Raw genomic sequence first — 26,458 nt, 5'->3', positions numbered from 1 at the left:
TCTCACCTTCCATTCTCTAAGCAGCAGGTGGAGTGGGGTATATGGGGTGGGGCAATCCTCTGTCCTCTCTACCTGGCCTGGGGGGGTCAGCACTTATGACACCCTGAACGGCTGCCTGAATGCCTCCTGGGATGGAGGGCTCAGTACCTTACAACGGCAGATGCCTCCCAGCTCCGTGCCACAGGGATCAATGAATGGATTAGATCAACTGGAAAGGGGACCCAGGAGAAGCAGGGTTGCCCTGAAGCAGCCCACACTGTGTGGGCCGGAAGTATACTCACCTTCCACTCTCCCAGCAGTGGGTGGGTCTCCTGCACCTGGGAGATGCCCTGGGAGTTGAGGGTCTGGGAGGGCAGCACATAACGCTCTTCATAAAGGGAGGAACACTGCAGAGGCAGACCCCAGCATCTCAGCGGGGCTGGAGACCCCCTGCTGGCATGCAAGGCTCACTCACACAGAAAGGGGCACCGTGCTGGGCTGCTGGGGGAAACTGGCATAGCATTAGCCCCCCATAAAGAAATAAGAGGCAATAGGCCAAGCCTGGGGGCCATGAAATTCCAGGGTTGTGGCCCCACAAGAGAATACAAGGCTTAAGGGGAAGCAAAAGCAGCTCTGCGTGCAATGGGGGAAATGGAGGCAGAGAGGCTGGGAAAAGCCATTGGAGGGTTTATGAAGGATGATGTAGTCAAACATGGGCTCGTTTTAGCCACTGTGTGGGGATCGGTGTGGGCGGGGAAGGGAGGGTGGAACCACTGGGAGGTGGAAAAGGGCAGTGGACCCTGAAAGGGCAAGGGCAGGCATGGGCGGCATGGAAGGGATGGGGCAGGAGCCCAGTGGACAGGAGGAAGGGGTATAGAGACCAAGGGAGGCCTGGCTGGGAAGAGGCACAGGGAGGAGAGAGGCTGGCTTGGGGCAGCCCTGGCCACTCTGCCCCACCTTGACAAAGGGAGAGGGGCTGCAGCTGGCTTCCATATGGACAGTTAAACATCAAGTGAGTGGAGAATGAGAGTGGAGGAGAATCTGCCCCCCACCCTCTGTGCCATGGCAGGCCAGGGGAAGTGGCCAGGACTGCTGTGGACAGCTGTGCACGTTTGGCACTGCTCAAGGGACCCTCTAGACTGGCACGGACCAGAGAGGTCCAGTTGCCCTAAGGTGGCTGGCACGGGTTCAGGGGCAGGTTCAGGCTGAGGCCGACCTTGGGGAAGAAGGTGCGGGTCACGAAGTGCTTATACTCCAGGAAGGGGATGCCCTGGCTCCGGTTCAGCTCCTTGGTCAGATCTGTCATGTCCGTCTGCAGCTCAGCAAAGCCTGGCGGACACAGGGACAGCTGTGAGCAGCCCAAGAACCCATCCCCCAGCTGGGAAAGTAGAGGCCCAGCCCTCTACCTTTTCGGATTTCCTCTCGGATCTGAGATTCCATCTCCTCCATCTGCAGCAGTGTCTTCTGCCAGTAGCGCTCAGCACGTCGGCTCTTGGTGCAGAAGACGAACAGGGCTGTGGGCAGTGGAGAAGCAGGTGAGGCCTCCGGCGCCCTTTGGAAAGCCTTTATTGGAGTCTGCGGTACGCAGGGCCTGGGGCTCTGCTCGCTGGCCCTGGCTCCAGCTCCTATGGGCAGGGTGTGGGAGGACGCCCTGCAGTCCTCCCTCCCAGGCAGTGTTGGGATAAGGGGTGGGGGGTTGGGGAGAGCTCTCCCATGGGCAGAGGGCTTGGGGAATGGCCTGGAAAGCAATGGTGACTTGCCCTTAGAAAAAGAAATATGTAGTGTTATAGCTCTTTTAGAATTTGTTTAGCCCCCTTTAAAAAAAAAAAACAGAAGTATGTGTGTATGTGTGTGTGTCTAATAGTGGTTAACAGTGGCTTTCCATGGGTGAGAGGATTCGAGGTGACTTCTGTTTTCTTTCTGCTTTTGAGCATCTTCTGTTCCTTCTACCATGACTAGGTGTTACTTGTAAATTAAGAAACTTTTAAAAGCAGATTACAAGGCAGTATTACATTATAATCCTTTTCTGGGAAGGGAAGGAATATATATGCATAAATATATACACAATATATATAATATAAATATATATAATGTATTAAAATATCTATTAAGGCTGGGCGTGGCAGCTCACGCCTATAATCCCAGCATTTTGGGAGGCCAAGGTGGGCAGATCGTCTTAGGTCAGGAGTTCGAGACCAGCCTGACCAACATGGAGAAACCCTGTCTCTACTAAAAATATAAAAATTAGCCAGGTGTGGTGGCAGGCACCTGTAATCCCAACTACTCAGAAGGCTGAGGCAGGAGAATTGCCTGAACGTGACAGACAGAGGTTGAGGTGAGCCAAGATCGCTCCAGCCTGGGCAACAAGAGTGAAACTCCATCTCAAAAAAAAAAAAAAAAATCTATTAATATATAGTATTTTCAGAAGAGAGACTGGGAGGAAACACACAAAAATACACAGGGTATTGATGATGGGTATTTTTTTCCTTTTATCTTCTTTAAGTTTTTCCAAAAATTTTCTGCACTGACTATTCTCATTTTAAAAATAAAACAGCTTTACTGCGATATAATATATATACCATATAATTCAGTAATTTGAAGTGTATACTTCAATAGTTTCTTCTTCTTTCTTTTGAGACAGAGTCTTGCTCCGACACCCAGGCTGAAGTACAGTGGTGTGATCACAGCTCACTGCAGCCTTGACCTCCCAGGCTCAGGTGATCCTCCCACCTCAGCCTCCCAAGTAGCTGGGATTACAGACTCACCACCATGCCCAGGTAATTTTGTAGAGGTAAAGTTTTACCATGTTGCCCAAGCTGGTCTTGAACTCCTGGGCTCAAGTTATCCATCCACCTTGGCCTCCCAAAGTACTAGGACTACAGGTATAAGCCACTGTGCCTGGCCTAATTCAGTGGTTTCTAGTATATTCACCGAGTTGTGCAACCACCACCACTAATTTTAGATCATTTTTACTGCCCTAAGAAGACCTGTTCCCATTCAGCAGTCACTCCCATTCATCCTCTCCCCAGCCCCTGGCAATTGCCATTCAGCTTTTGGTCTATGGATTTCCCTATTCTACACATTTCATAGAAATGAGAACAAGTGGACTCAGGGAGAGGAGCATCACACACTGGGGCAGTTAGGGGGGTAGGGGAGAGACAGCGGGGGGTGGGGAGGGATTACATGGGGAGAAATGCCAGATATAGTATGTACCTAAAGTAAAAAAAAAAAAAAAAGAAAAAGAAAAAAAAGAAATGGTATCATACAATATGCAGCCTTCAGTGAGTTTTCTTTTGGTTAGTGTCACATTTTCAAGGTGCATGCCTATGGTGGCGTGGGTCAGTACTCCACTCCTTTCATGGATAATTCTCCATTATATAAATAGATCACATTTCATTTAACCATTTATCATTGATGGATATTTGGGTTGTTTTGACTTCTTGGTTATTATAAATAATGTTGCTACAAACGTGTCTACAAGTTTTTGCATGGATGCGTTTTCATTTCTCTTGAGCAGACAGCTAGGAGTGTAATTGCTGGGTCATAGGTCATAGGGTAATTCTATGTTTCCCGTCATAGAAACTGCCAAAATGTTTTCCAAAGCAGCTGCCCTTTTTATGTTCGCTCCAGTAGCGTATGATGGCTCCGGTTTCTCTGCTACATGGAGTCTATTGCTCTCATGACCATTATTTTGACAGTGATATAGCCCACCAGACATGTAGGTTAATTTTCCCTGAGTAACCCTCTCTTAAGTATCTTCAGTAGCTCCCTATTGACGGGAGAACATGGTTCCAAATTTCTCTGCTTGGCATTCATGGCCTGGGCCCAGCATATCCCCCCACCACCACCTACCATCTTCTACCCATTGGTGCATTGTTGCTGGGGCCGGTTCACACCTCCCCCAACCTCCGGGTGCCTAACCTGTTCCCACGGCCAAGCCTTTGTTCAAGCTGTGCCGCATCCCCTCCTGCCTTCTCCCATCTGCCAATCTTCAGCAGGGCTGGGACAAGGTGGCAGGCCTGCCCTCCAGGGTATCCTGAGGGTGGGGCTCCTTACCCACCACGGAGAGCAGCAGCAGGATGCTACAGATGACGATGGACACGACGATGGCTGTCTCGCTGCCCCCCAGCTGCAGTGTGGCGATGGTCTGGTTGAAGTTCCCTACCTGGATCTGTACAGAGGTTGGGGAAGGGGGTTGTAGCTTTCCTGGACTTATGCTCTGGTTCTGCTCCTCACTTGCTGTGTGGCCTTGGGCAAATTACCTAATCTCTCTGAGCCTCAGGTGCCACATTGATAACATAGAGATGACAAAGTCCACCTCCTGGGGACACTGGGAGGGCTAAATGAGGGCTTGTCAAGCCCTTGGTCCTGGGCCTGGCACAGGTGACTCAATACAAGGGCTGTGATTATTATTGCAGCCTGGGAGAAGTGGTGGATGAGCCAGAGGAAGGCAGTTCATGGGGCTTGGGTGCTGTCCCCAAGTATCTGCAGGGCTGCCCTGGGACCAGTGGGCAGGTAAGGCGTGAGGACTCAAGAGGGCAGGACTGCAATTGAGGTACAGGTAAAAGGGAACTTTCCCAGTCAGAGCCATCCTGGGGTGGCACATGCTACTTGGGAGAGAGTGAGCTCCCCATCCCAGGAGGCATGCAAGCAGATACAGTGCAGAAAAGATCCTGCATTCTGGCCTCTCTCTGCTCTTCCTGCTCCCCTGCCCTCCATGCCTCTACACAAGGCCTGGCAGCCCAGGCTCTAGGATAGACACCAAGTGATATGGGGACAACTGCTCATGACTTCTGAACATCCAGCCCCATCGGGTCTGATGGGACCCATCACTGACCTCAAGCAAGTCACTAAGTTCTTGGGCCTCAGTCAAGTGGGGATGTAAAGCTCTGCTTTGCTGGCCTGAGCTATTGAGCGTGAAAATGCTCAGTGAGTTCAGGTGCTGGGTAAGGGGCAGATGCTTGGCAGACACGCCAGGGCTGGGGGCTGGGTCTGCCCTGCTCCGGCACCCCATCCACTCACTGTGATGGGCAGCTGCCCCTCAGCCTCGCCCAGGGACTCGTTGACCGAGCAGTGGATGACTCTGTCAGAGACAATCTGGATGTCGCAGCTCACTTGGCCTATCTTGACCTGGTACTCGTGACTCTGGAGCCCCAGACTGTCCTGCTCCTTCTGTGGATGCAAAGGGGGGCACTCGTGGGGAGGTGCTCCTGAGGCCCACGGCTGAGGCTGGCTCTCTCACCCCCACCTACCCAGCCCCTGAGGTGCTCACGTGGATGACGAGGGTGAGGGGTTCCCCGGGGTGGTGCTTGATCCATTTTTCCCTCTTGGCCGTGGAGAACTGTGGGTTGGGGAGGTAGTCCAGGTGGAACCTGCTGCCCTGCTGTGCCTCCTCGGGGTCCAGCAGCTCCTCAGCCACAGCCAGCTCATCTGCGTAGGCCCGCCCATTGATGAAGAAGTCCACTGGCGCCGATGCGTTGCTCAGGGCCCCAGGGGATGGGCAGGTGATGAGGGTGGAGTTGAGAACCTTGCAGAGCTAGTGCAGGAGGGCCAGGGGCCGAGGCATGGATGCAGGATGGACGGACGGACATGGAGAGACAGGGGAAGTGGGGTTTGAGGAGACACGGAGGCAGAGGGAGGAAGAGGGGATGGAGATGCAGTCAGAGGAGACCTGGTCAGTTAGGGCCCTGGCTGTGCCTGGGCCACCCCCTCCCACCCATCAGGCCCCCAGCTGCCTCACCGTGGGCTCCCGGCCGATGTGGTGCACGGTCATGGACACATTCTGCACCATATGGAAATGCTCGCCAGCCACCGTGATGGTCCTGCCGCCACTGTTGGGGATGATGAGACCCATCAGTCCATCTGTAGCCCCAGAGAGCCTGGGGGAAGGGAGAGGTATCAGTCTCACCTGACAGGGCTGCGGTGGGGACTGATGGCTGTGATGACTGGGTTCTCCGTGTACCAGAAGGTGAGGTTGCCGTGCACGCAGTCCCGATGCTCGAAGCGCACACACACGGGCACTGGAGCCGCCAGGGCCGCCTCAGGCACAGTGCAGGCGACGCTGGTGTCTGTGCGCCTGGGGGAGCAGCAGCTTATCAGCAGGGCCTGCCTCCTGCAGCTCACCCACCGCCAAAGCCCCTGAGACCTGGGGCACAGGCCCATGCACTTGGCCCAGGGTTCAAGGCCTCCTCAACTGGTCCCAACTCATCTTCTGCCCTGTTAGCACCCAATTGTTTCCTTATACTTTCAAATTCTGTCCCATCCCACCTTCTCTGGGAAGCCTTCCCAAATCTTCTCTCCTGTCCCCACCCCTGGTGAAGCCTCTCTTCCCAGATCCCTGAAGGCATTGACTTTTCTCCCAATCCTGGCCCTGCTAGATGTTCCGACTTCCTGTGGGTGTGTCTGCCCTTCGCCTGAGGGCTATACTGGGCTCCTCTTGGTGTCCACAGCAATGCCCATTAGTAGGGTCTGGTACACAATAAGTGCATAACAAAGACAAAGGTGTTTTGCCACGAGGCTCTAACCACATCCCTGCCACTCACCATACCCCTGGGCCAGTCTGAATATCTGAGTGTGCCATCAACACCCTTCTCATCACAGCTGTCACTTAAGGAGCACCTACTGTATACCTGGCACAAAGCCCTTCTCCCAATTACTGGTACTATTATTACCAGCTGAGGAAACTAAGGCTCAGAGAGGGGAAGGGGCTTGGCTTAGGGGACACGGCCAGTGAAGACCCAGGTGACACTTGGCTCACGGATGTCACCTCCAGCCGGCCAGTCCCTGAGCACATTGATTTCTCTGGGCTGGAAGAGGTGGGCCAGGCCTAGGGGCTTACATGAGCTCCCTGCAGGGGTCTGTGTCATTCATCAGGACCTGGAGCTCGGAGCCCACGTGGAGATCACTCCCATGGATGGTGATCCTGGTGCCCCCAGCCTTGGGGCCCATGGCAGGCTCCAGGGAGTGGACCAGGGGCAGCTGTAGGAGGAAGGCAGGTATTTGGGCCTTGGGCCAGCCCCTGGGAGCGTGCGTGCTGGGTGGGCCGGATGGTGGGCTGCAGCCCCCCTTACCACGTAGGAGAAGCGGTCCCGAGACTTGCCCTCCTTGGAGGCGTTCACTGTCACCACGTCTGAGAGTAGCCCTGCGGCTGGCCCCGTGACACACACAATCCTGAGGGGAGATGCTGTGGTGAGTGGGGGCGGCCAGCAGGTCCTCAGCCCCCACAGCCACCCTGGAGCCAGGCTAAGGGATCATCCCACTCCATGCCACACTTCCAATGCCTTCTAGGTATAATTCACCCTGTGAGTTTCCCACCCTTCTGCAACTGTAAGACAAGGAGGTGGGATAAGATGGTCTCTGATCACGAGAACATCTGCTGGGCTGGGCTGGTAGACGCCGGTTCTTCCACATGCCTGATGCACGGCCTCCCGAAAGGAAAGCCAGCTGTCTCTGCTCACGCACATTGCCTAGGGCCCCTCTGGGCAAGGCCCAGATCTCTAAGCATGCCAGTAGCCCCAGCCTTTCTTAACTGGAAATGATTTTCCTCAGAGCAAGGCTTAGGTGGAAAAAGGGCTGAGCTCGGGTAGCCTGTGAGGGCTTCCCAGAGGAGTGGGCATCAGAGCCCAAGCTGGAAGCATAAAGCAGATGCCCCGAGCAGAAATGGCAGGATGTGTGGTGGGAACGGCTTTGGCACAGGGCCAGAGGCCCGAAAGCAACAGGTTGCCAGAAAGCAGTAGAGTGAGGATGGAGGACAGGTAGGGGGGTGGGGGGGACAGAGAGCAGAGGCTGACACTGTTGGAGATGGTGGGCAGGGACACCGTGGCTACTCACTCCTCCGACACCGTGTATCTGTCAGGCAGTGGCTCACAGGCCACCCCACCAATCCACACGCCGTGGGCCACGTCACTGAGCCGCCGGCCCAGGTTCCTGCCTCGGATAGTCAGCAGGGTCCCGCCGTCCAACGGGCCACTCAGGGGTTCAATCTGCCAGGTGAACCGAGAGAGGGTCGAATAGGGTCTGAGGATGGTAGGCCAGCAGGCTTCTGACTGCAGTCATAAGCACCTAGCAGGGCAGGGCATGCAGACCCGCTGCTTAAAGGAAGGTCTGGAGGCTCAGGCAGGGCTGGACCACTTGGCCGGACACCGCACTGCCAAGGACAACCTGGGTGTGTGTTACTGAGCCCACATTGGCCTGGGGATGCCACTTAGCGGATCTCCTGGAGGATGCTGAGGTCAGCTCCCAGGGGCCATGTCTGGTCACGTCATTGGTGGCTTTAGTGATCACGTATCCCCAAAAATAACGACACTCAGCCCTCGGCGTCTCCACCATGCCACACTTCCAATTCCCTCTATGATAATTTATTCATCTCCTTATTTATTACTGTCCACCTCCCCCACTGAAACGTCAGCTCTGTGAGCAGAGCACTTCCTTTTGTTCACAGATGATCCTGCACCCAGGTGCTGGTGTGTGTGCCATTGAGTCCCCAAGGAGCGGGACCCTCCTGGGTGCTGCACGTGCCATGCCGGTGTGCAGGTGCCACGTGCCTCCACAGGGCTTGCTTACCTCACGGATCTCGGGGGCAGGGCAGGTGCCAGGCAGGGGCTGCAGGGGCCCCCGCAGGCGGCAGCCGTCACTCCACATGCACAGGTGACCCAGGTCCTCACGGCCCAGGCACTGGGAACAGTCAGGGCTGCCAGTGGCGCAGTTGTAGACCACGGCTAGAGAAACGTGGGGTAGCTCAGTCAGCCCCACTCTCAGAGTGCGCCCCATCAGCAGTGTCCCCTTCACACTCACCAACCATCACTGTGGTGTCCCACCCAGAGGCAGTCCTGGTTCTGGGGTTCAGGACCCCGTGAGGTTCTTAACCCTTTCCCCAAACCCCGGGGCCTGTGCTGGGCACAGTGCCCGCTTGATTGATTTCCTTCCCCTCACAGACTCCAGCTGGGAGCCTCAGGTCAGGCTCACTTTATGGAGAGGAGGCTGCGGCTGAGAGAGGAGGGACTCGCCCAAGCTCACAAGGCCTGTGGGTGGTGGAGCTCTACCCAGGTCTCAGTGGGTCGGATCACCCCTGGTGGGGCCCCAGGATGCTGGAGACCCCTGAGTAATGTGGGCTCTGAGGACTCGGGAGCTTCAAACCCTCCAAGTAGCCCAAGGAGGAGGGCAGGGAGGGTTCTCCAGGGCCTTGGGTATGCAGGGCTGTTCTGGGGCCTTCATGGTGGGAATCCGGAGGGCACCACATCCACCAGGGATGCCCAAGACTCCCCGTGAACAGAGGGGCGTCTGGAGAGTTGACCCAACACAGACAGTCCCAGCAACTGTGCAGCCACCATTCGAGGGGCGCGGGGTGCTCAACCCTGCCCCAGATGCCGCACTCAAGGATGGGCGAGCCCCGGCTCAGCAGGTCCTCACAAGCTCTGCAGAGACTATGTGCTGTTTTGCATGGGTATAAGCAGGCTTGGAAAGGCAGGGGAAAGCAGGCATGGAGACTAAGGCCTGGAGCCTGGGGCAGAATGGCAGGGCTGGGATATGAGGCTGTGTATGTGCTGGGGAACAACATGGGGACATCTGTGGCTTTGGGGCAACCACTGGAATAAGTCCCACAAGGCTGAGCCCCACCCACCGCGCTGAGGCCCCATGGCCCACCTGTCATGGGCTCAGGGCTGTCCAGGAATCGGGCTGGCTGCCCCTTTAGCTGGAGACTGAGTGGGAACACCTGGCTTTTCTGGGTCGTATGCAGCTGCAAAAGGACGGAAAAGAGCATGGGGGCGTGGGTGGTGCCTGGGGCTCTGCTGGGGGTGGGTGTCCTAGAGGCAGATGAGGGTGGGGCTGCTGGGGATGGGGGATGGGGAAGCAGAAGGTACAGAGGGGCAGGGCAGGGTGAGGAGTACAGCATCTGGACTTATGCAGGCCCACCCTCCACCCATGCTGGAGTCACCCCACTCACCACCACCTGGTCACAGCGTACGATGGACTGATTCACCCACACAGCCTCGAAGACCTCCTCCAGCCCAAAACTACACTCCAGGGCTGCACCCTGTGGGAAACGGAGTGGGGCGGGTTTGAGGAAAGCCAGGCCAGCATGCATCGCCCTCCAACTCCAGCAGGACAGCATGGGCTGCCGTTGGAAAGGTGGGTTTCGTTGAACTGTCAGTCCTTTGTCCGGGCTATCTCGTTCCCCCAGATCCCCTTCCCGGCCATCACATCCAGTGTTTGAGGGAGGCCAAGAATGCAAGAATGCCAAGAACTTTGGCCTCGTGCTCTCAGCGCCACTAAAAGCCTCTCCAGCATCCCCAATGGTCTGACCCAGGGTCCTTGTATTCAGCTCCTAAGGCACCGCTCCCAGTGGGGCTCCCCTGCTCTTCCAGCCTTACCACCTCCTACCTTGCCCTACCAGGCCCTGCCCAGGTGTGCCCCAACACTCAACACAGCCAGGCTCTCCTGCCCCGGCCTTTGCCCAAGCCTTCCCCTCCACCTGAATAGCTGTCTCTCTTCCTACCACCCAGCAAAGCTCAATCCAGCTCAGAAGCCCCCTGTTCTGAAGTCTTCCCAGATGCTCCCCTCAAATCAAAGGGGTGTGCCTCACTTGATCCTCATTCATTGCCTCAGCAGCAAGGATTCAGGTGTCTGCTGGGGCGCTGCAAAGCTCCGAGAGCTGCCCCCATCCCTGTGTGCTGGGCACCACCCTTAGCCCCTTGCCCTGCTGTTTACTTGTCTCCTCTCCCACTGGGGAGGGTGAGGGCTGGGCCTCAGCCCCTCTGACACCACCCCTAAGGGCAGCAGAAAGCAGCTGGAAGAGCCCCGGCCTGGGTTCAAACCCCACCTCTGCATCTTCCCAGCTGTGTGACCTCATGCAAGTCGCCCCCACTTCTCTGAGGCTTGGTTTTCCTACCTGGACAACGGGAATAGGGTTGCAGGGAAAACCGGAAACTGTACCTCAGAGGGCTGCACACTGTAGGTGCCTCATATGTGCTTATCATTAGTATGCAGGAAGTATCCAATAATGTTTGTGTCATGGGTACACAGGGCTCAGTTCCCCAGGCTCATCTGGCCCTTTCAGGAGCAGCACCAGTATTATTTGCTGAGTGAACAGACTCAGGTTTTGTGTATTAAGCCAAGCCCCAGCCAGCCGCGTGGCAGAGCTTCCTGTTTATGTCCCTGTGGCTGGCAGATGTGACACCCTGAGGAGAGTGCAGGTCAATCTCTGTTTTTCTGGGGTCCCAGCCCGGAAGCTAACACAGGAAAGTGGCTGCTGACGGGGCCAAAAACCTGTGATGTCCCCTGCCATGCTGAGCTGGAGACGGGTCCCTCCTCTGAGTCCTCAGCCACCTCAGGATAGCACAGCCAGCCTGTCCCAGGCCTCCCCAGGGTGTACGCTCAGCGAACAGGCCCCCACCGGCTGCCTTCAGTGTTCTAGGAGCAGGCCAGGGGGCAGGAGGGCAGGGGCCCCTGCAGCGCAATCAGAGCAGAGGCTGCCCCGCCACACAGCTGGGAAGAATCCCCAGGACTCAAGTCAGGCTCTTGCCTCCCCATCCCCGGCCCACAGCCCAGGGGCAGAGCCACCCTGCCCACCCACTCAGGCCCCTGTCTGCTTCTGGAGGCGCTTGCCCCAACTCTTGCAGGGTGGGGCTTGAGGGCTGAGGGCAGGCCTCCCAACACATCCCAGATGCCCGGCACGTGGCCCCCACGTGTGACAGCACTCACGGGCCTCAGCTCCTCCATGGAAGCAACAGATGGTGAGTTCCAGGGAGCTGGGGAGGGGGATGGCTGGCATGCCTCCAGGACTCATCAACGCTTCCCACCCAAGACGTGCCTCCAGGAGGGGACCAGAAAGGAGCTGCGTCCCCACCCCCAGCCCAGATGGTGAGGGCGGGGCTGGTTGCAAAGACGAGCACTGGATAGGGAGTCCAGGGCCAAGCAGAAGTCCAGCCCTGTGCTGTGTGACCCAGTATCGTCTACTTTTCCTTCCTGGGCCTCATCTTCCCCATCAGGAATGGGGTGGCTGAGAGGTTCTCCGGTCCTTCTGCAGGGAAGACACGGAAGCCAACCACAGGGCAGCGGGCTTGGCGGTGGGTGGGTGTGTCCAGGTCACAGCTTAGGCTAAGGGGAGGCGAGATAGGGCCCAACACGGGCAGTGTCCACCCTCCAGCTGCAGCATGGGCAGGACAGCCTGGGGGCACTGGCTTCCTTTTGGCAGCTGCTGGCACCTGGCTGTCCCCCTTGGCCTGGCCCTCACCACTTCCTCTTCCTGCAACCAGAGTGGGGCTTCCTCATGTGGAATGTGGAAACTCAGAGAAAGAAAAGCAAAGCCCACACAGGAACCATGGCGCTGCAACAGACCCAGAGCAGGGGTCACACTGGGACACAGGGGCAGTTAGTGACCTGCGTGCTCCTGGCCTCCTCCTGGCCCCACCTGGGACTGGCCTGGCCTCTACTTACTTGGAAAAAGGCAGCGTTGGCCAGAGGCACCAGGATGTTCTGGGAGCCACCCGTGGGCACGGGCGCCAGGGGTGAGGGCAGGGTCCGGGGGCAGTCCTGAGGGCTCTGCAGAGGAAACCGGAGGAGAGGGTGACACAGGAGCATTTCAGAGAAGAGGCAGGAGGACTCACTGTGCCCCAGCCTGCCCCGTGCGGTCCTGCCTCCCTGGGGAGAAAACTCTAGTCATTTAGTCCTAATGGCCACCACCACCCTGTGCCTCCCACCCACCACTGCCTTCCAACCTATGGGCAGGTCGCATTGGCCCCATTTAAAGATGAGGAAGGTGGGCATAGGCAGATGGGATAACTCGCCTGGTCGTGGGCCCAGTTTCCTCCACGAGTGCTCCCGGGCCTCAGAGGAGGCTGGCAGGCTGAGCTCCAGGCCCAGCTCCTCCCTGTCTCTGGGCCTTACCTTTCCCAGCAGTAGAACCAGGAGCTGCACCCACTCCCCGAGACACCCCTAGGGCTGAAACTCCAGCTTCCTGACTGACCCGTGTTAAGCAATTCAGAAAAGAGAAATCTAGAGCTTCCCAACAGCCCATAGGAAAGGCACAGGGAGGGCTCCGAACGCCAGGAGGACATTTCAGAGGGCCAGGTACCACCGGTCTCCAGGGGACACCCCTCCCCATGGCCTGAGTACAAGTCACAGCCTCTGGGTGAAGGTGCCAGCCCCAGATACTCCCAGGAAGGGCCCGGGCTCTCGGGGTCACAGCACGTGATTGGCCCTTGTTTAGTGGTGAAGTCACTGAGGCCTGGTGAAGCAGCTGCTTCAGGGAGGGAGGGAGGAGGGGGGAAAGGAGGGAGGAGAAGGGAAAGAAGGGAGGGAGGGAAGGGAGGGAGGGAGAAGGGAGGAGGGATGGAAGGGAAGAGGAAGGAGGAAGGGTGGAAGGATGGAAGGGGAGATTCTGAGCCTCTGAGCACAGTGAGTGGCCCGAGGCAGAGTGCAGGGCCGGTCCCTGAAGCCCCAGACGCCCGACTCTGGTGTCCTCTGAGCTGGGGCATTGTTAAGATGCAGACATCCAACCCCACTGCAGGGATTCAAGGCTGTCTCCAGGCTCCTGAGGTCCAGGCCCCACTGCACAGAATAAGAAACTGAGGCCTGGGGGAAGGGCAGAGACCAGGGGCAGGGCTGTTCCCACCACATCCACTAGTGACTGCTCTGAGCTAGGAAGTACAGACCCCTCAGCCTGCCCTGGGTCCTCCAGCCCTGGTGGCTCCGGTGAGCCATTCCTGCCTCCTCCCACTCCTGAGTCTGACCTGCGGGGACCATAAGCAGAGCAGAACTGGGGACCTTGGAGCAGCCACACCCATGCCAAGGAGCCTACAACCACTCTTCAGCCCAGGGGCTTCCTACTCTGCCCTCCTGCCCAAGTCTGGTTGTGGAAGGATCTGGGTTAGAATCAGGCCAGGAAGCAAAAGCACCCATGGGCCACGTGTGTCCACATGAGGTCATCCGGCCAGGCCAAAGGCCTTGGGACAAATGTAGGGGACTTCTTTATTCCACATCAGATAAGGGCAGGATAGGGACTGATTTCCCTCAGGACCCCAGCCCAAAACCAGACGTCAAGGGGATGCCAGTGCCCACAACAGTACAGATGATGATAATGGATACTGTGGCCGTTGCCAGCTCATCTAGCCCTCCCTCCGCTGGGACCGTTCTGAGCACTTTGCACTCTGTGTTCTGCTCCCAACCACCCTAGAAGGTAGACGCTATCATTATACTCATTTTACAGAATAGGAAACTGAGACACATAGGAGCAAAACAGTTTGCCTACGGTGAAATGGCCAGCACAGGAACACTCCAGTTGTCCAGAACGTTTGCTGACCACGAGGCCAGAGTGGTGAGTTCTCCGAGGGACAGGGCCTGGTATAGACCTCAGGAGCCTTGGCTGGAGCAGCAGCATAGCCAGGCCTGGGTGCTGCCGGCTCCCTGTGTCAGAGCACACGAGTCACTGACCCTCTCCAGGCCTCCGTGCTCCTACACCAAGGAAGGGCTCTCTCTAGGCAAAGCCCCCACACAGAGCCGGCCCCAGGCCCTCTGCAGACCTCAGGCTGCCCTCCTGTGCTGTGTGTAAACCCTATGGAATCCCAGGGCACGGAACCCACGTTTCCACTCGGGCCTTCAAGCCGCTGCCAGATCTGCTTTGCAGCTGGCAGGGACCCAGCCTGTCCTCCTGGCCCCAGCCCATCGGTGGGTAGGTGCCAATGAGAAGCCTGAGGCGTGAGAGTCAGGGCAGGAGGCGTTCTCACAAGAGGGCCCCCGCAGCGAATGATGTGGGACCATGCCCAAGGGCCACCCCATTTCCCTTGGCCACTTGTAACCCTTGGCCAGGTGGATATTCACCCCTATTCTACAGAACCGAGGCTGGAGGAGTCCTCATGGCTCTCACAGGGCCTCTTCTAAGCTCCAAGGGTAGAAATGGTGTCCCATACCATCAGGGCACTCAACGATCCAGGGACCCTGAATCCCCCTGGCCTGGTCCCTTCCTACCTCTCTGCGCCCTCAGGGGCCCCCACAATTGCCCCCATGTTCCTACTACTCCACTCTCTCCACTGGCCCCTCGTGATCACCCACCCCTAAGAGTGGTCCTTGGGAAGCTACCTCATCCCTCCAGCACCTGCAAACAGGGTGCACATCCAGCTTCCTCCCTGCCTCCCCCAAAGCTGGAGCCCTCCTTCCAGCATCCTCCACCTCCCACGTCTTTCGTGTGGGGACCATGAGGGACAATGGGAACGCGGCAGGAGGCTCAGGCCCTAGCACCTCCCTTCCCAGGGACACTTCTTCCAGCTCCCGAGGGGCCAGGTGGTGTGCAGATCCTGCTGCCCGCTGTCTGCCCAGAGACCATGGTGCCACTACGACTAACTGGCACTTCATTAAATGCCAAATTAAGCATCAGTTCAGAGCCTCCTGCAAGCCTGGGACAGAGCTGCCTCTTCTGCTAGATTGCAGTAATTCTCACACAGCCCTTCTTCGTGCCCCCAGCCCAGCTCCTGGCCTGCAGAACTGCAGACCCGGGGGACAGCCATCTGAAGGGGCACTGCCATGGAACCCCCTCCCAGCTGGTGAGCTCCTATGCATCTCTTAAGAACTGGCAAAAGGTCCCCTCTCAAGAGAAATCATCTCTGGCCCACCCACACAGTGGCCCTCAGTTCCCAAGGTGTATGGTGGCTTTGTAGTGAGTACCTACTATGTGCCAAGTATAGAGTTGGTGCCTAACGGGCATAATTCCAGATCCCCACCAAAGCCGTTGAGGCAGGTTCCGTTTTATAGATGGAGAAACAGAGGCATAGAGAGATTCAGTAGCTTCCCCAAGATCACACAGCCACAGTCCCACCTGAGGCTTTTGGCTGGAAGGAAGATGTGGTTGAGATGGGGGACCCAAACAAGAGCAGGAGTCCTAGTGGGGCCCTGACTGTAGAATCTGGAGGTCCAGGAGCAGCCCAGGGCTCCCCTATGGTTTAGCTGCACAGACTCCACTGGGCTCCCCTCCCATGCTGGCAGCACCCCTACAATGCCCCTCTTTGAGTTAAGCATGGCCCCTGCTGGGCTCTTCTTCAAAGCAGTTATGGGGGTCAGGCAGGAGGTGCTCCCAGCCCCTTCCTTAGCACCTCAGAAGATTCTCTGAGCCCAGTGCCAAGAGGCTGGAGCTGCAGAGGCTCTGGGTGCTGGGGCTGCTTCCCCAGGATGTGTGCCCAGGGTGGGGCCCCAGTGACCTCCTTCTGTAGGGAGCCAGGACACCAGGTGCCATGTTGGCTACCTCAGTTGTGCCAACTGGCAAATGGGCAGGAGCAGCCTTTTCCTGGAGAGATGAGCTGCCGGGACCCTGGTGCTCCACCCCAGCCCTCCTCAGCCCTGATATGGGCCAGGTCTGAGAGGAGACGAGCTGTGATCTTAGGACCCTGGCACATCCCACCTGGCTGGGCCTTATTGCCACAGCCAATGTCCCAGGCATCCCACTTTGCCATCCCTGGCATGGGCTGCAGTGGCCTTAGAGGGTTCCTGGGCAAAGGTGAGAGGCCACCTGGAAAGTGAACACGTCCCAGAAACCAACCAGGGGCGAGGTATGTGGCATGTCCATTTTTACTGTATTTTTATACTAAAAAGCCTAGATTGATCCATTTTTACATTTCCTCCTCTTGCCCCTTCTCACCATTTAATCACCATTTAGTTGATTGAACCCAGCCGCCATGCAGCACCGGGGCAGGCCTGGCCCCTCAACAATCATGGAGTCAGACACGAGCAAGAGGACCTGGGAGTCAGACTGCAGGCCCCTAGGGACTGACACGAGCAAGAGGACCCGGGAGTCAGACTGCAGGCCCCTAGGGACTGACACCAGCAAGAGGACCCGGGAGCGTGTGGTTTCTGAGGCCAGCCTGTCCTCCCTGTCCAGGGACAGCTGCAGCACCACCTGCCCTTGGGATGCCACTGCTGGTGCAGAAACCCAGGCAGGGCCCTTTCCACCCAGTTCCTGGTTTTCAGAAGAGGGGAGAATATGGGCTCCAGGAGCAGAGGGACTTGGGTTAAGGCCCAATCTGGTACTGCCTGGCTGGGCGACCTTAAGCACCTCTGTAGGCCTTGAGGACAAATGAATGCCCTGAACACCTAGGGTTGTTGAAATGGTATTCCTACTGCAGGTGGGGGTATAAACTGGCTCAGGCTTTCTGGAAGGCAGTTGAACTCAAGGTGTAAAACTATGGCCACACCATCACCCCAATATGTCATTCTAAGAAGCAGTCGTCAGGGAATCATCAAGGATATGCATAGTGCCCTGGCTATATCGAAACGCAAGAAAGAGGAAGTACTCGGTATGTCCAGCAACGGGGGTGGGTTCCGCGCGCCACGGTATGTGATGAGCCCCTCATTGCTGTTAAAGCCAAAGCTAAGGAGGAATATGCAAGGGCATGGATACTCTCTCAATGTGTGAATTTTTTTTAAAAAAGGTAATGAAACAGTAGAGGCAGGGGGACCCCCAAGCCTGGCTTACCGTGGGGTTTGGCGAGGCCTCGCACCGGGTCTGGTTGGAGACACAGGAGTGCTGCTGGGTGCACCAGAAACAGGGCCACTGTGCCGACAGGCAACTGGTGCAGCTGGAAGACAGGGGGTCCCTCAACTCCTGGTTCCCCACCCCTCACTTCATCCCTGTTCCAGGAACTGAACCCAGAAGGCAGATCCCAGCACAGGGAAAGGTCTTTCTCACGTCAGAGCTGCCTGGGAGGGATTGGGTCTTTAAGGTAGTGAGCAGCCTGCTATAAGAGGTATACAAAGAGGAGTTAAAAGAGACGGGGCCTTTAGGAGACTAAACTGAGTATAATCAAAGTTCTTTGCCCCGTCCAGCCTGGCTGTCTGCAGAGGCCGGGCATCAGGCAGTATGCATTTATTGTGGAATGAATAAATGTGCTGGTGAATGAACAACTCAGAGGCCTGTCTGCCTCTACGATGCTACGATTTTTCTTCCCAGGGCCCCCTGACAGCAAAGACCCTTCCTGGGGATGAGTCCCTCCCTCCACCACTTGGAGGCAAGCCCCCCACGCCACTCACGCTGTGTGGGGATACACTTGTGCAATTCGGCTGCAGTCGTAGATGGTGAAATTGGCCCTGACGATGTTCCGCCCATTGACCCTCACAGACATCTCGATGGTCATATGGTCTGCAATGGATGGGGAAGCCAGGGAGAGGGCATAGGGGCAGGGATTGCCACCAACATCAGAGACTGTGGCCTCGGGCCCCCTGCCATCCCCATGCCTGAAAGTCCACCATTCTGCCCCTCCAGGGCTGTGCCAACAGCCCAGTGTGCTTACCCTGGTTGGGGGGGAAGGGCGGGAACCGGTCCCTCGGCAGGAGGTTGCAGTAGGCGATCTGGTGACCAAAGGCAGGGCCCGGGACCCGAGCCACGGTGCGGATATCGTTCCCATAGTCACAGGCCATCTCCATGGTGCTGAGGCTGGGCAGGCTGCCTGAGACCTGCAAGATCATGCCCTGGGGGCAAGGGGCCCTTAGCTCTGGGGGCCTGGGCTACGCCCCTCACAGTCAGTCCCAGGGCTGTGCACCAACCCAGCAATGACGTCTGGCCCTGCCTGAATGTCCCCAGGGGAAGAGGTGGTGAAGCCAGGACTCAGGGCTAGAAGGCTATGCCCTGCATGTGACCCTCTGAGCCTCAGTTTCCCCAGCTGCAAAATGAAACCTCTTACAGTGGTCAAGAAGGCCCTGCATGATCTGACCCCTGTGACCTCTGACCCCATCCCCTAATACTCTCCAAAACAGGTGATCTTGTTCCTGCTTCAGGCCCTTTGTACTGGCAGTTCCCTCTGCCCGAGGGGACCTGGCCTGAGATGTCTGCACCCACAACCTGCTCCCCACCCCCGCTCCGCTTTCATTTTCTCCACAGTACTTAGCATCACCTTCAGGTTTTATCTTGCCTATTCTCCTCCCCAACGAGCTTGGGGCCAGGGGTCTGTCCTGATCACTGATGTGTCCCCAGGGTCTAGAGCTGTGCTTGGCATATAGTAGGTGCTCAATAATATTTGTCCAAGGAATGAATGACTGAATGAATGAGGGAAGAACTCTGTGATGTGTGATTAACACCAGGGTGGGGCAGAGGAACCTCAGATGCTAAGCAGCTACAGGCCGGGGCTGGGCTGTCAGAACACCCCAGGGTGAGAGAGGAGGACCCCCATCCTCAGAGAAGTCACTGAGAGCTGGCTGTATGGGGCCCAGAACTGTCTGACCCTCAGTTCCCACCCCTTGCCAGGGCCCAGAATCCCCCACCGCCAAGGCTGCACAAGCCAGGGGAAGCCCCAGTCCCCTGCCTTACAGGTTTATGTTTCTGAGATGAGAAACTGCAGTCTGGTACCTGGTGGTCCCTCCTCCCCTCCCTGTGCTGGGAAAAGGTGGATGGGACTTGCTGTCCTCCCATCCTCCAACTTGTCCCCTCCCTCCTGGGTCTCTGGAAGCTGCCTGAGTTTAGATTCCAGCGCTACCACTCCCTAGCTGTGTGACCTGCAGCAAGTCGTTTTTACCCTCGGTGCCTCAGTTTCCCCACCTGTAAAATGGGGATGTTAAAAGAATCTGCTTCACAGGGTGTGTGAGGCCTAACAGAGCAGGACATCACACACAGAGCACGTGCCTGTCACCTACTAAGTGCTCGGGAAAGCCCAGTCATTGTCACTGTTCTATTTGTTTTCAGGTCCTTGGGTCACCATGGGTGGGAGTCTCCACCTCTCAGGGTCTGGGTGTTGGGTGAAGAGAGGCTCCCCTCTGTATCCTGAGCTGGGCCTTGCCTCCCCAGGGACTCACTGGGTACTCCTGGTGCATGTCGATCTCAGCAGGCAGGACGGTCATGGCAGGACAGCGGCCGGGGCCCTCACTGGCACTGGTCCAGAAATGCTGCTGGCTGGAGTTGGCGCAGTCCTGCTGCAAGGTGCACCTGGGGTGGCACCACAGGGTCAGGACCCAGGTTGGCTCCTCCCACTCCCACAGCCCTCCTGGCCCAGCCGCTGCTGGTCTCCAGCCTCACCGTGACTCCAGGGCGCACCAGCCGCAGTAGGCGTCTGCCGCACCCACGCAGTCCCCACAGGTGGAGTGCACATCGCAGGCAGCGACCTTCACCTTGGCTATCTGGGGGCAGAGGTGGGGATCCAGCTCAATGGGACTGCCAGCCTCTCTCTTGGGGAGGTGGTATGGTCAGCATGGCAAGGGCCATGAGAGGCTAGGGAAACTGAGGCTCAATACTTTAATGGGAGAACATGGGAGACAAGATTTCCTTGCAGAGGCGGGATCCATGCTGAGAGACAGAGGGCAAGGTGGAGGCAGCAGATAAGGGTGATGGAGGGAGGAGGGTGCTCCTGGAAGAGGAACAGCGTGTGCAAAAGCCAGGCAAGCAAGAGAGCTCGCTAGCACTGGGATGGCGTTGGGCTGGGGCTCTGGCCTCACCTGGTGGGATGTCATCAGATAAAGGTAACCGGAGTCTGCTGGGTCAAACTGCATGACATGGTGCACGGGCTCCCCGTAGGCCACGGTCACCACCCGCCTGCTCACCACCTGCATGTTCTCATTCAGGCTGATCTGCGGGGGTGGTGGGCATCAGGGTACTGGAGCCCATAGAAGGGGGAGGCCAAACCCAGGGGACAACCTGAGCCAGGTCTGGGGGCTCCACCTCCCCATCCTGTCTTGGACCCTTCAGGAGGGGTGGAAATCACAGGCATGCAGGGGAGGGCGCTGGGCCCAGCCTCAACGCTTCTGCCTCTGCTGTGCCCCCCATGAGCTCCCTCTGGGCTCTTCTCCAACGCATCCCGCCCTGTGAATGCATGTGGGCTTTGCAGTTTACAAGACGTGCTCTGGGAGGCTGTCAGGCACCATGGCTAAGGGCAGGGGCTTAGGTTTGGATTCTGGCTTTGACACTGATGAGCTCCACACTGTTTAAGTCATACAAGTTGCCTCCCCTCTCTGAGCCTGTTTGCTGAGCTAATGGGTAGGCGAGCCATGAGCATCAAATAAGACAGGCCAGGCTGGCAGGGTCAGGCCCAGGGTTCATTCCTGGGCTGACGTCTCATTCCTCCCCCCATGCCCATTTCACAGAGGAGGAATCTGAGTCTGGGAGCGGCCGAGGGAACTGGCAAGAGGCACAAAGTGAAGAGATCTCAAGGCTACAATGCAAACCAGGCCTGCCTGACCCCACAGCCCAAGGCTTAAGGCTGGGGGTGTGGAACCAAGGCGCAGGGAGGAGGAAGACCAGGACTACCTGGGGCCTAGAAGCTCTCTGGCTCTGAGGGACCCTCTGCGTGTCCTCCTGAGGAGCACGATGCCCGTCAGAGCCCCACCAAACTCTGCTCTTTCTCACCTGCCCGCCGCCCGCCTTTCCCAATGTGCTGCCTTGTCTGGGCCCTGCCAGCCCCGGGCTGGGCATCGGGAGGTGGGGCCAGTGATCTGGATGCCTCCCAGGCCAGTTCCTTCCCTAGCCTTCCTCCTGGGGCTCCCAAGCCCTTCATGACTCTCTTCGGCTTATGGAATGAACCTGTTCTGGCACTTGAGGCCCTGGTGATCTAACCCAGACAACCTCAGGCTCACCTCCACCCCTCAACCCTGCTCACACATTCCAGCCTCCAGGCCTTTGCCTGTGCTGTGCTCTCCTCTGGAATATTCCCTTCCCCTTCTAGCAATGCACACATGAGGCCCAGAAGCCTCTACACACCAAGTCAAAATTACCTTCTCCCCACGCTTCCGCAGGCTTTGTCCCAGCCTGAGACACTCCTGTCCCAGGTGGGCTCTAGGTGGAGCCTTGCAGGGGCTCCCTACCTCCAGGCATCCAGTGAACACTCAGTTCATTTCCCTCCTTCAATTGTTTATTGAGCACCTACTGTACCCCAGGGCCTGTGCTGGTTGTGGTGATTTAAGGCCCGAGCGGGGCAGGGTTGGCCGGAGACAGAGGCCACACTGCGCAGGGTGGTAGGTGAGGGGCTCCAGGCTGTGGCGCCGTGTAGGCTGTGGGCCAGCTCCTGCTGTGTGACTCTGGGGCAGTCATTTTGCCTCTCAGAGCCTCAACGTCCTCATCTGTGCCATGGGAATCATGCCTCTGCCTCCCTAGCGGGGGTATGAGAATTAAGTAAGATGATGCCCTTTAAGCTCTGGGTAAAGCAGCCTCGTTGGTGTCAGGGGATGGAGGAGGGGCCTGGCTCATGTTCCCAAGCCAGGGCACCAAGGCTCGGAGGGGAAAAGCGACTGCTCCCCGGTCACAAAGCTGGAAGCTGTGGAGCCAGACTCCAAATGCTACTATCTGGCCCCAAACCACGAGCCCCATTAGCCACTGCCTCCACTGGGGACCCTCAATGGGGGGCCCAAAGGCTGAGGACACACCCAAGCCCTACTTCCTTGCTCTCCCCCACTGCAGCGGTGGGGTCCTGGGACTCCACTCCCCATGTCCACGCAGCCCACAACGTCTGCCCAAGCAGTGGGTGGGGGGACTTGGATGATCAGATCTGAGCAGATAGGCCAGCCCTGGTGCATGAATGGAATGGTGGTGCTTAGCTGAGTCTCCTGACAGGGAGCAGGAGAGGTGGCTGGGTTGGGGGTAGGTCCAGGGCTGCACCTGGGGGTCTGGCCCAGGACCCACCACGTCCATCCTGCCCCAGAGCAGGGAAACTGGATTCTGGGCATCTCCTCCCAGTTCCAGGATCTCAGGGCCACGGGCTGGGGTACAGTTAACTCCCGCCAATCACCCTGGGATGGGGCGGCCGGCAGGGCTGGGGAGGAAAAACGAATGCACGTCCCTGCTTACCAGGCTGGGGCCTTACCCTGCCAAAGCCCTACAACAGCTTACAGCCCTTAACAGACAGGGAAACTGAGGCCTAGAGAGAGAATATGTGTTGCCCAAGGTCAAAGGGCCAACAAATGGCAGAGCCCAGACATTTGAACTCAGACTCGTCCGCCTTCAAAGCCCCGGTCCTACAGCCTCCGAGAGAGGGCCCTCTCCGAGCCCTGCTTTCCCTCCGCTGTACAGAAGACACCTATATTATGAGCGGTAGCGGAAAAAAAAAATTGCAAAAACTTTATAAACTGTAAAGTGCTAGGCAAGTGGGAGAAAACAGTCAGGCTCGACCTGTAGTAGCCCCGAGTATAGACTGACCCCCCTCAGCCCACCCCCAGGGGAGCCTCCCACCCCAACCCCTCTCCCCACCCCCACCCTGTGCCTACCTTGAGGAGCCGCCCATTGACCGTGCCCAGGAAGACCGCCGTGTAGTTGTCAATGCTGGCCACGGCCACAGAGGTGAGGCCCAGGGCGCGGAATATGGGCGTAGCCTCCAGGGGCTGCAGGATGGACAGTGGGTGCTGCAGATGAGGGGCTCCACAGTCCAGGTGCTCTGGATGGAGCTGGAAGAGGAACGGCACGTCAGACCTGGCCTCCAGAACCTCTCCAGCTCCCCGCCCGCACAGCAGGCTGGGGTCTCAGGCCCCGGCATGAGAGCTTTCAAGTCTTGTTCCTACTTTATATCCCTGGTGCTGGGCTGAGGCCCAAACACAAGTGAGACCCCATCCCCAAGCCCAGGCCCAGCCCTGACCTTGCGTTGGTTAAAGAGCTGCCCCAGGGAGATGATGTTCAAGGTATATGGGAACCAGCAGGCAAGCAAACAGGTCAGATTTGATTTTAAAGAGTCTCGGGAGGCCAGCCAGGGTGAGAGCTACACCCCCATGCCCTGGCTGGGCACAGCTGGGAAGAGCAGAGAGTCAACACCAGATCACTTGAGGTCACGTCAGCCTCAGCTTACCCACTGACACCCAGGAGGTGTGCCTCTTGCCTCGGCTGTTTTCCTACAGCCCCGGTTGGCTCTGTGTCTCCACAGCAACCACAGGCTTTTCTCCTGCCAGGTGTCTGCTCCGACCCCAGGACCACTACCCCAAAGCCCCAGCAGCTTGCACGACTCCAGGTGGAGGCCTCCCTAAACTGCAGCCCTTCCTTCCCTCCCCAAGCACCCATCCCCTCATCAGCCCACATTACAGGGGGGACAAATGGGTGTGTCACAATACACAGTCCTAGTCCACATGGGCCCAGTGTCACCCATGCCCTCCAGCAGCAAATTGGCTGCGGCTCACAGGGCAGCTGTGAGAGGTGACTCCACGTCTGGGCCTTCCCCTGAACTTGCTCCTACCTTCCCTTCCTTCTGCTGGGTCTTGGTATGTCCAAAAGTTCCTGGTACAATTTGTACAAAAATAGAAAACAGGCCTCTAGGAAGTGACCCTGAGACAATAACTATGCAAATCCAAAGACACAGGCACAAGGGTGATGCAGAGGAGTGAAAAGGGGACACAGACATGTCAGACGGGACTGAGTTCGTCCATCATGGCTTGTCATCCATGACAGCAGCCCCCACCCCGCAGTGACACCATAAGCCCATGCCGATTACAAGAAAAGTCACAGGATGTCGTGAGCCCAAACTGGTGCATAAACAGTAAAGTAATACGACAGTAAACATAATAACAGGCCACATTTACTGGGAATTGACACTGTACCAGGCCAGTACACTGACTCCCAGAACCCTGGCAGTCCTGGGGGCCCTATCTCACAGATGGGGAAACTGAGGCTCAGAGAGGAAGATAGCTAACTGCAATGTCATGCCCCCAGGACTGACCCAGGCAGCAGACTTGAGCCCACGCCTCAGCTGCATTTGGAAATCAGAGGCTCTGAGTAGGACTCGAGGAGGTCACCAGAATGCAGCACTGGAGCCATCTTTAGGGCAAAGCTTGAGAGAGACTTTTCTTTTTCAATTCCTTGTCTATGCTTTTTGCAAGCTTAAACCACTGATGATGTGCCTGCCTGGTTGTTGCACAAAGGCTCAACTAGTTTTCAAAAGAAAGCAACAAATAGTGGGTCCTTCTATCCTTGGGCAAATAAACAGTTTCGGCTGGATGGGCTTTTAGGCTGGGGCTGTTTCCAGCACATCCCTGAGCCCAGACGTAGGATGGGCTGGGGATAGCCTGGACCAACATACAGGAAGGAATGGTCTTCCAAAGGACAGCGGGTGGTGACCCGGGCAAGGCACTTCACCTCTGAGCCTCAGTCTACTCAACTATAAAATGGGTACATACACAACATCTGCCACTTAGAGGCTGGGATGAATCCTTTATTTTTTGTTTTTTGTTTTTTGTTTGAGATGGAGTCTCGCTCTGTAGCCCAGGCTGGAGTGCAGTGGCGTGATCTCGGCTCACTGCAACCTCTGCCTCCCAGGTCCTGGTTCAAGCAGTCCTCCTACCTCAGCCTCCCAAGTACCTGGGATTACAGGCACGAGCCACCATGCCCAGCTACTTTTCGTATTTTTTGGTAGGGATGGGATTTCACCATGTTGGCCAGTCTGGTCTTGAACTCCTGACCTCGTGATCCACCTGCCTTGGCCTCCCCAAGTGCTGGGAGTCCTTCGTTTTAAAGTGTTTATGCAGTACATGGCCCAAAGTAAGTGCCCAGGAAGTGTTAGCTGATACTATTGCATTTCAGACATGATTGCTGCTTATGTTATTATTATGAAGTAGAAGTTACCCAGGTTCAACTGCTGATCACAAAAGAAATAAAATTCAGGGCAAATCATACCTACCTCAAAAGCTTTTGGGCAGCCCTCTTCTCACCTGGACAGCCCTCCCGGCCCTCTTCATTTGCCAGGACCACTCTTGCCCGCCACACTGACATTGCCTATTGGCTAACACAGCTGCCAAATAAGCCCTTTAAAAATGCAAAGCAGGTCTCCCCCCACCCCACCACTCAAGCCCTCCCATGGTTTCCAGGACACTCAGAATAAATCTTGAATCCTACCTCCTCCCATGGGTCCCCTGATCTAACTCCATCCCACAGCCCCCTCGCCCTTGCTCCTTCACCCCAGCCACACTGGCCTCATTTCTGTGCCTCAAATATCACCAGCTCGGTCCTGCCTCAGGACCTCTGGCCTGGGCGCTCCCTCTGCCCGGGAAGCCATTCCCCAGAGAGCCGCCCCTCCGTTTCTCCTCTCTCTCAGAGCCAGTACTGACCTGCCCGACTCCATCCTGTGCGTGTTCGAGCTGGGGACAGCCCTGGAAGGTGGGTGCTGAGCCGTCTCCCCAGCTGCCCCAACCAGGCTGGGTCCCACCCCTCAGCAACCCTGCAGCTGCAGGGAAGAGGTGAGGTGGGCTCTTCACCACTCCAAGGGATGCTTTTCCTAGGGTCTAGGTAACTAGGTAACTTTTTTCACTGAATATGAATTACTTGCCTCACTAAAAAATAAGTTGTTTCAAAATTAAAATTGTGACCCGCCCCCCCCACCACCAAGGGAACATAAGCTCTGGAAGGGGAGACCTGGGAGGCCCCAGATGACACCTTCCTGCCAGGGTGGGGTCCTGGGAAAAGGTGGACCAGGTGCCCAGCTCGGGGTGATCTGTGGGCCAGGGCGGCAGGGAGGAGGGGAGCTTACTGGGAGCCTGGCTCCCCACCCGCTTCTCGCCTGCCGGCCCTGACTTTCACAAGCCATTAATTCTGCATCGAAGGAATTTTCTA

General features: G+C 57.2%; 1 protein-coding gene across 2 annotated transcripts in view; it reads right to left on the bottom strand.

The window, feature by feature from the left end:
* Positions 1–26,458, bottom strand: part of PLXND1 (plexin D1) — a 51,399-nt gene that overhangs the window by 10,595 nt on the left and 14,346 nt on the right. Inside the window, exons 2-23 of one of the 2 annotated variants that reach the window (XM_017505086.1) lie at positions 23,140–23,316; positions 20,383–20,514; positions 19,967–20,067; positions 19,747–19,876; positions 18,252–18,429; positions 17,992–18,100; positions 17,438–17,540; positions 12,415–12,519; positions 9,923–10,012; positions 9,622–9,715; positions 8,542–8,696; positions 7,810–7,961; positions 7,050–7,149; positions 6,818–6,957; positions 5,888–6,055; positions 5,720–5,810; positions 5,252–5,515; positions 5,002–5,151; positions 4,036–4,150; positions 1,386–1,493; positions 1,196–1,308; positions 282–386 (exon numbers count right to left, since the gene is read on the bottom strand). In XM_017505086.1, the coding sequence (XP_017360575.1) occupies positions 282–386; positions 1,196–1,308; positions 1,386–1,493; positions 4,036–4,150; positions 5,002–5,151; positions 5,252–5,515; positions 5,720–5,810; positions 5,888–6,055; positions 6,818–6,957; positions 7,050–7,149; positions 7,810–7,961; positions 8,542–8,696; positions 9,622–9,715; positions 9,923–10,012; positions 12,415–12,519; positions 17,438–17,540; positions 17,992–18,100; positions 18,252–18,429; positions 19,747–19,876; positions 19,967–20,067; positions 20,383–20,514; positions 23,140–23,316 (2,880 nt within the window). The remainder of the gene's footprint in view (positions 1–281; positions 387–1,195; positions 1,309–1,385; positions 1,494–4,035; positions 4,151–5,001; positions 5,152–5,251; positions 5,516–5,719; positions 5,811–5,887; positions 6,056–6,817; positions 6,958–7,049; positions 7,150–7,809; positions 7,962–8,541; positions 8,697–9,621; positions 9,716–9,922; positions 10,013–12,414; positions 12,520–17,437; positions 17,541–17,991; positions 18,101–18,251; positions 18,430–19,746; positions 19,877–19,966; positions 20,068–20,382; positions 20,515–23,139; positions 23,317–26,458) is intronic. The other variant, XM_037730123.1, reaches the window with a different exon arrangement.

This window comes from Cebus imitator, unplaced genomic scaffold, assembly GCF_001604975.1.
Source record: "Cebus imitator isolate Cc_AM_T3 unplaced genomic scaffold, Cebus_imitator-1.0 Scaffold332, whole genome shotgun sequence".
Classification (NCBI taxonomy): domain Eukaryota; kingdom Metazoa; phylum Chordata; class Mammalia; order Primates; family Cebidae; genus Cebus; species Cebus imitator.
This window is presented reverse-complemented; position numbering and strand designations above follow the sequence as displayed.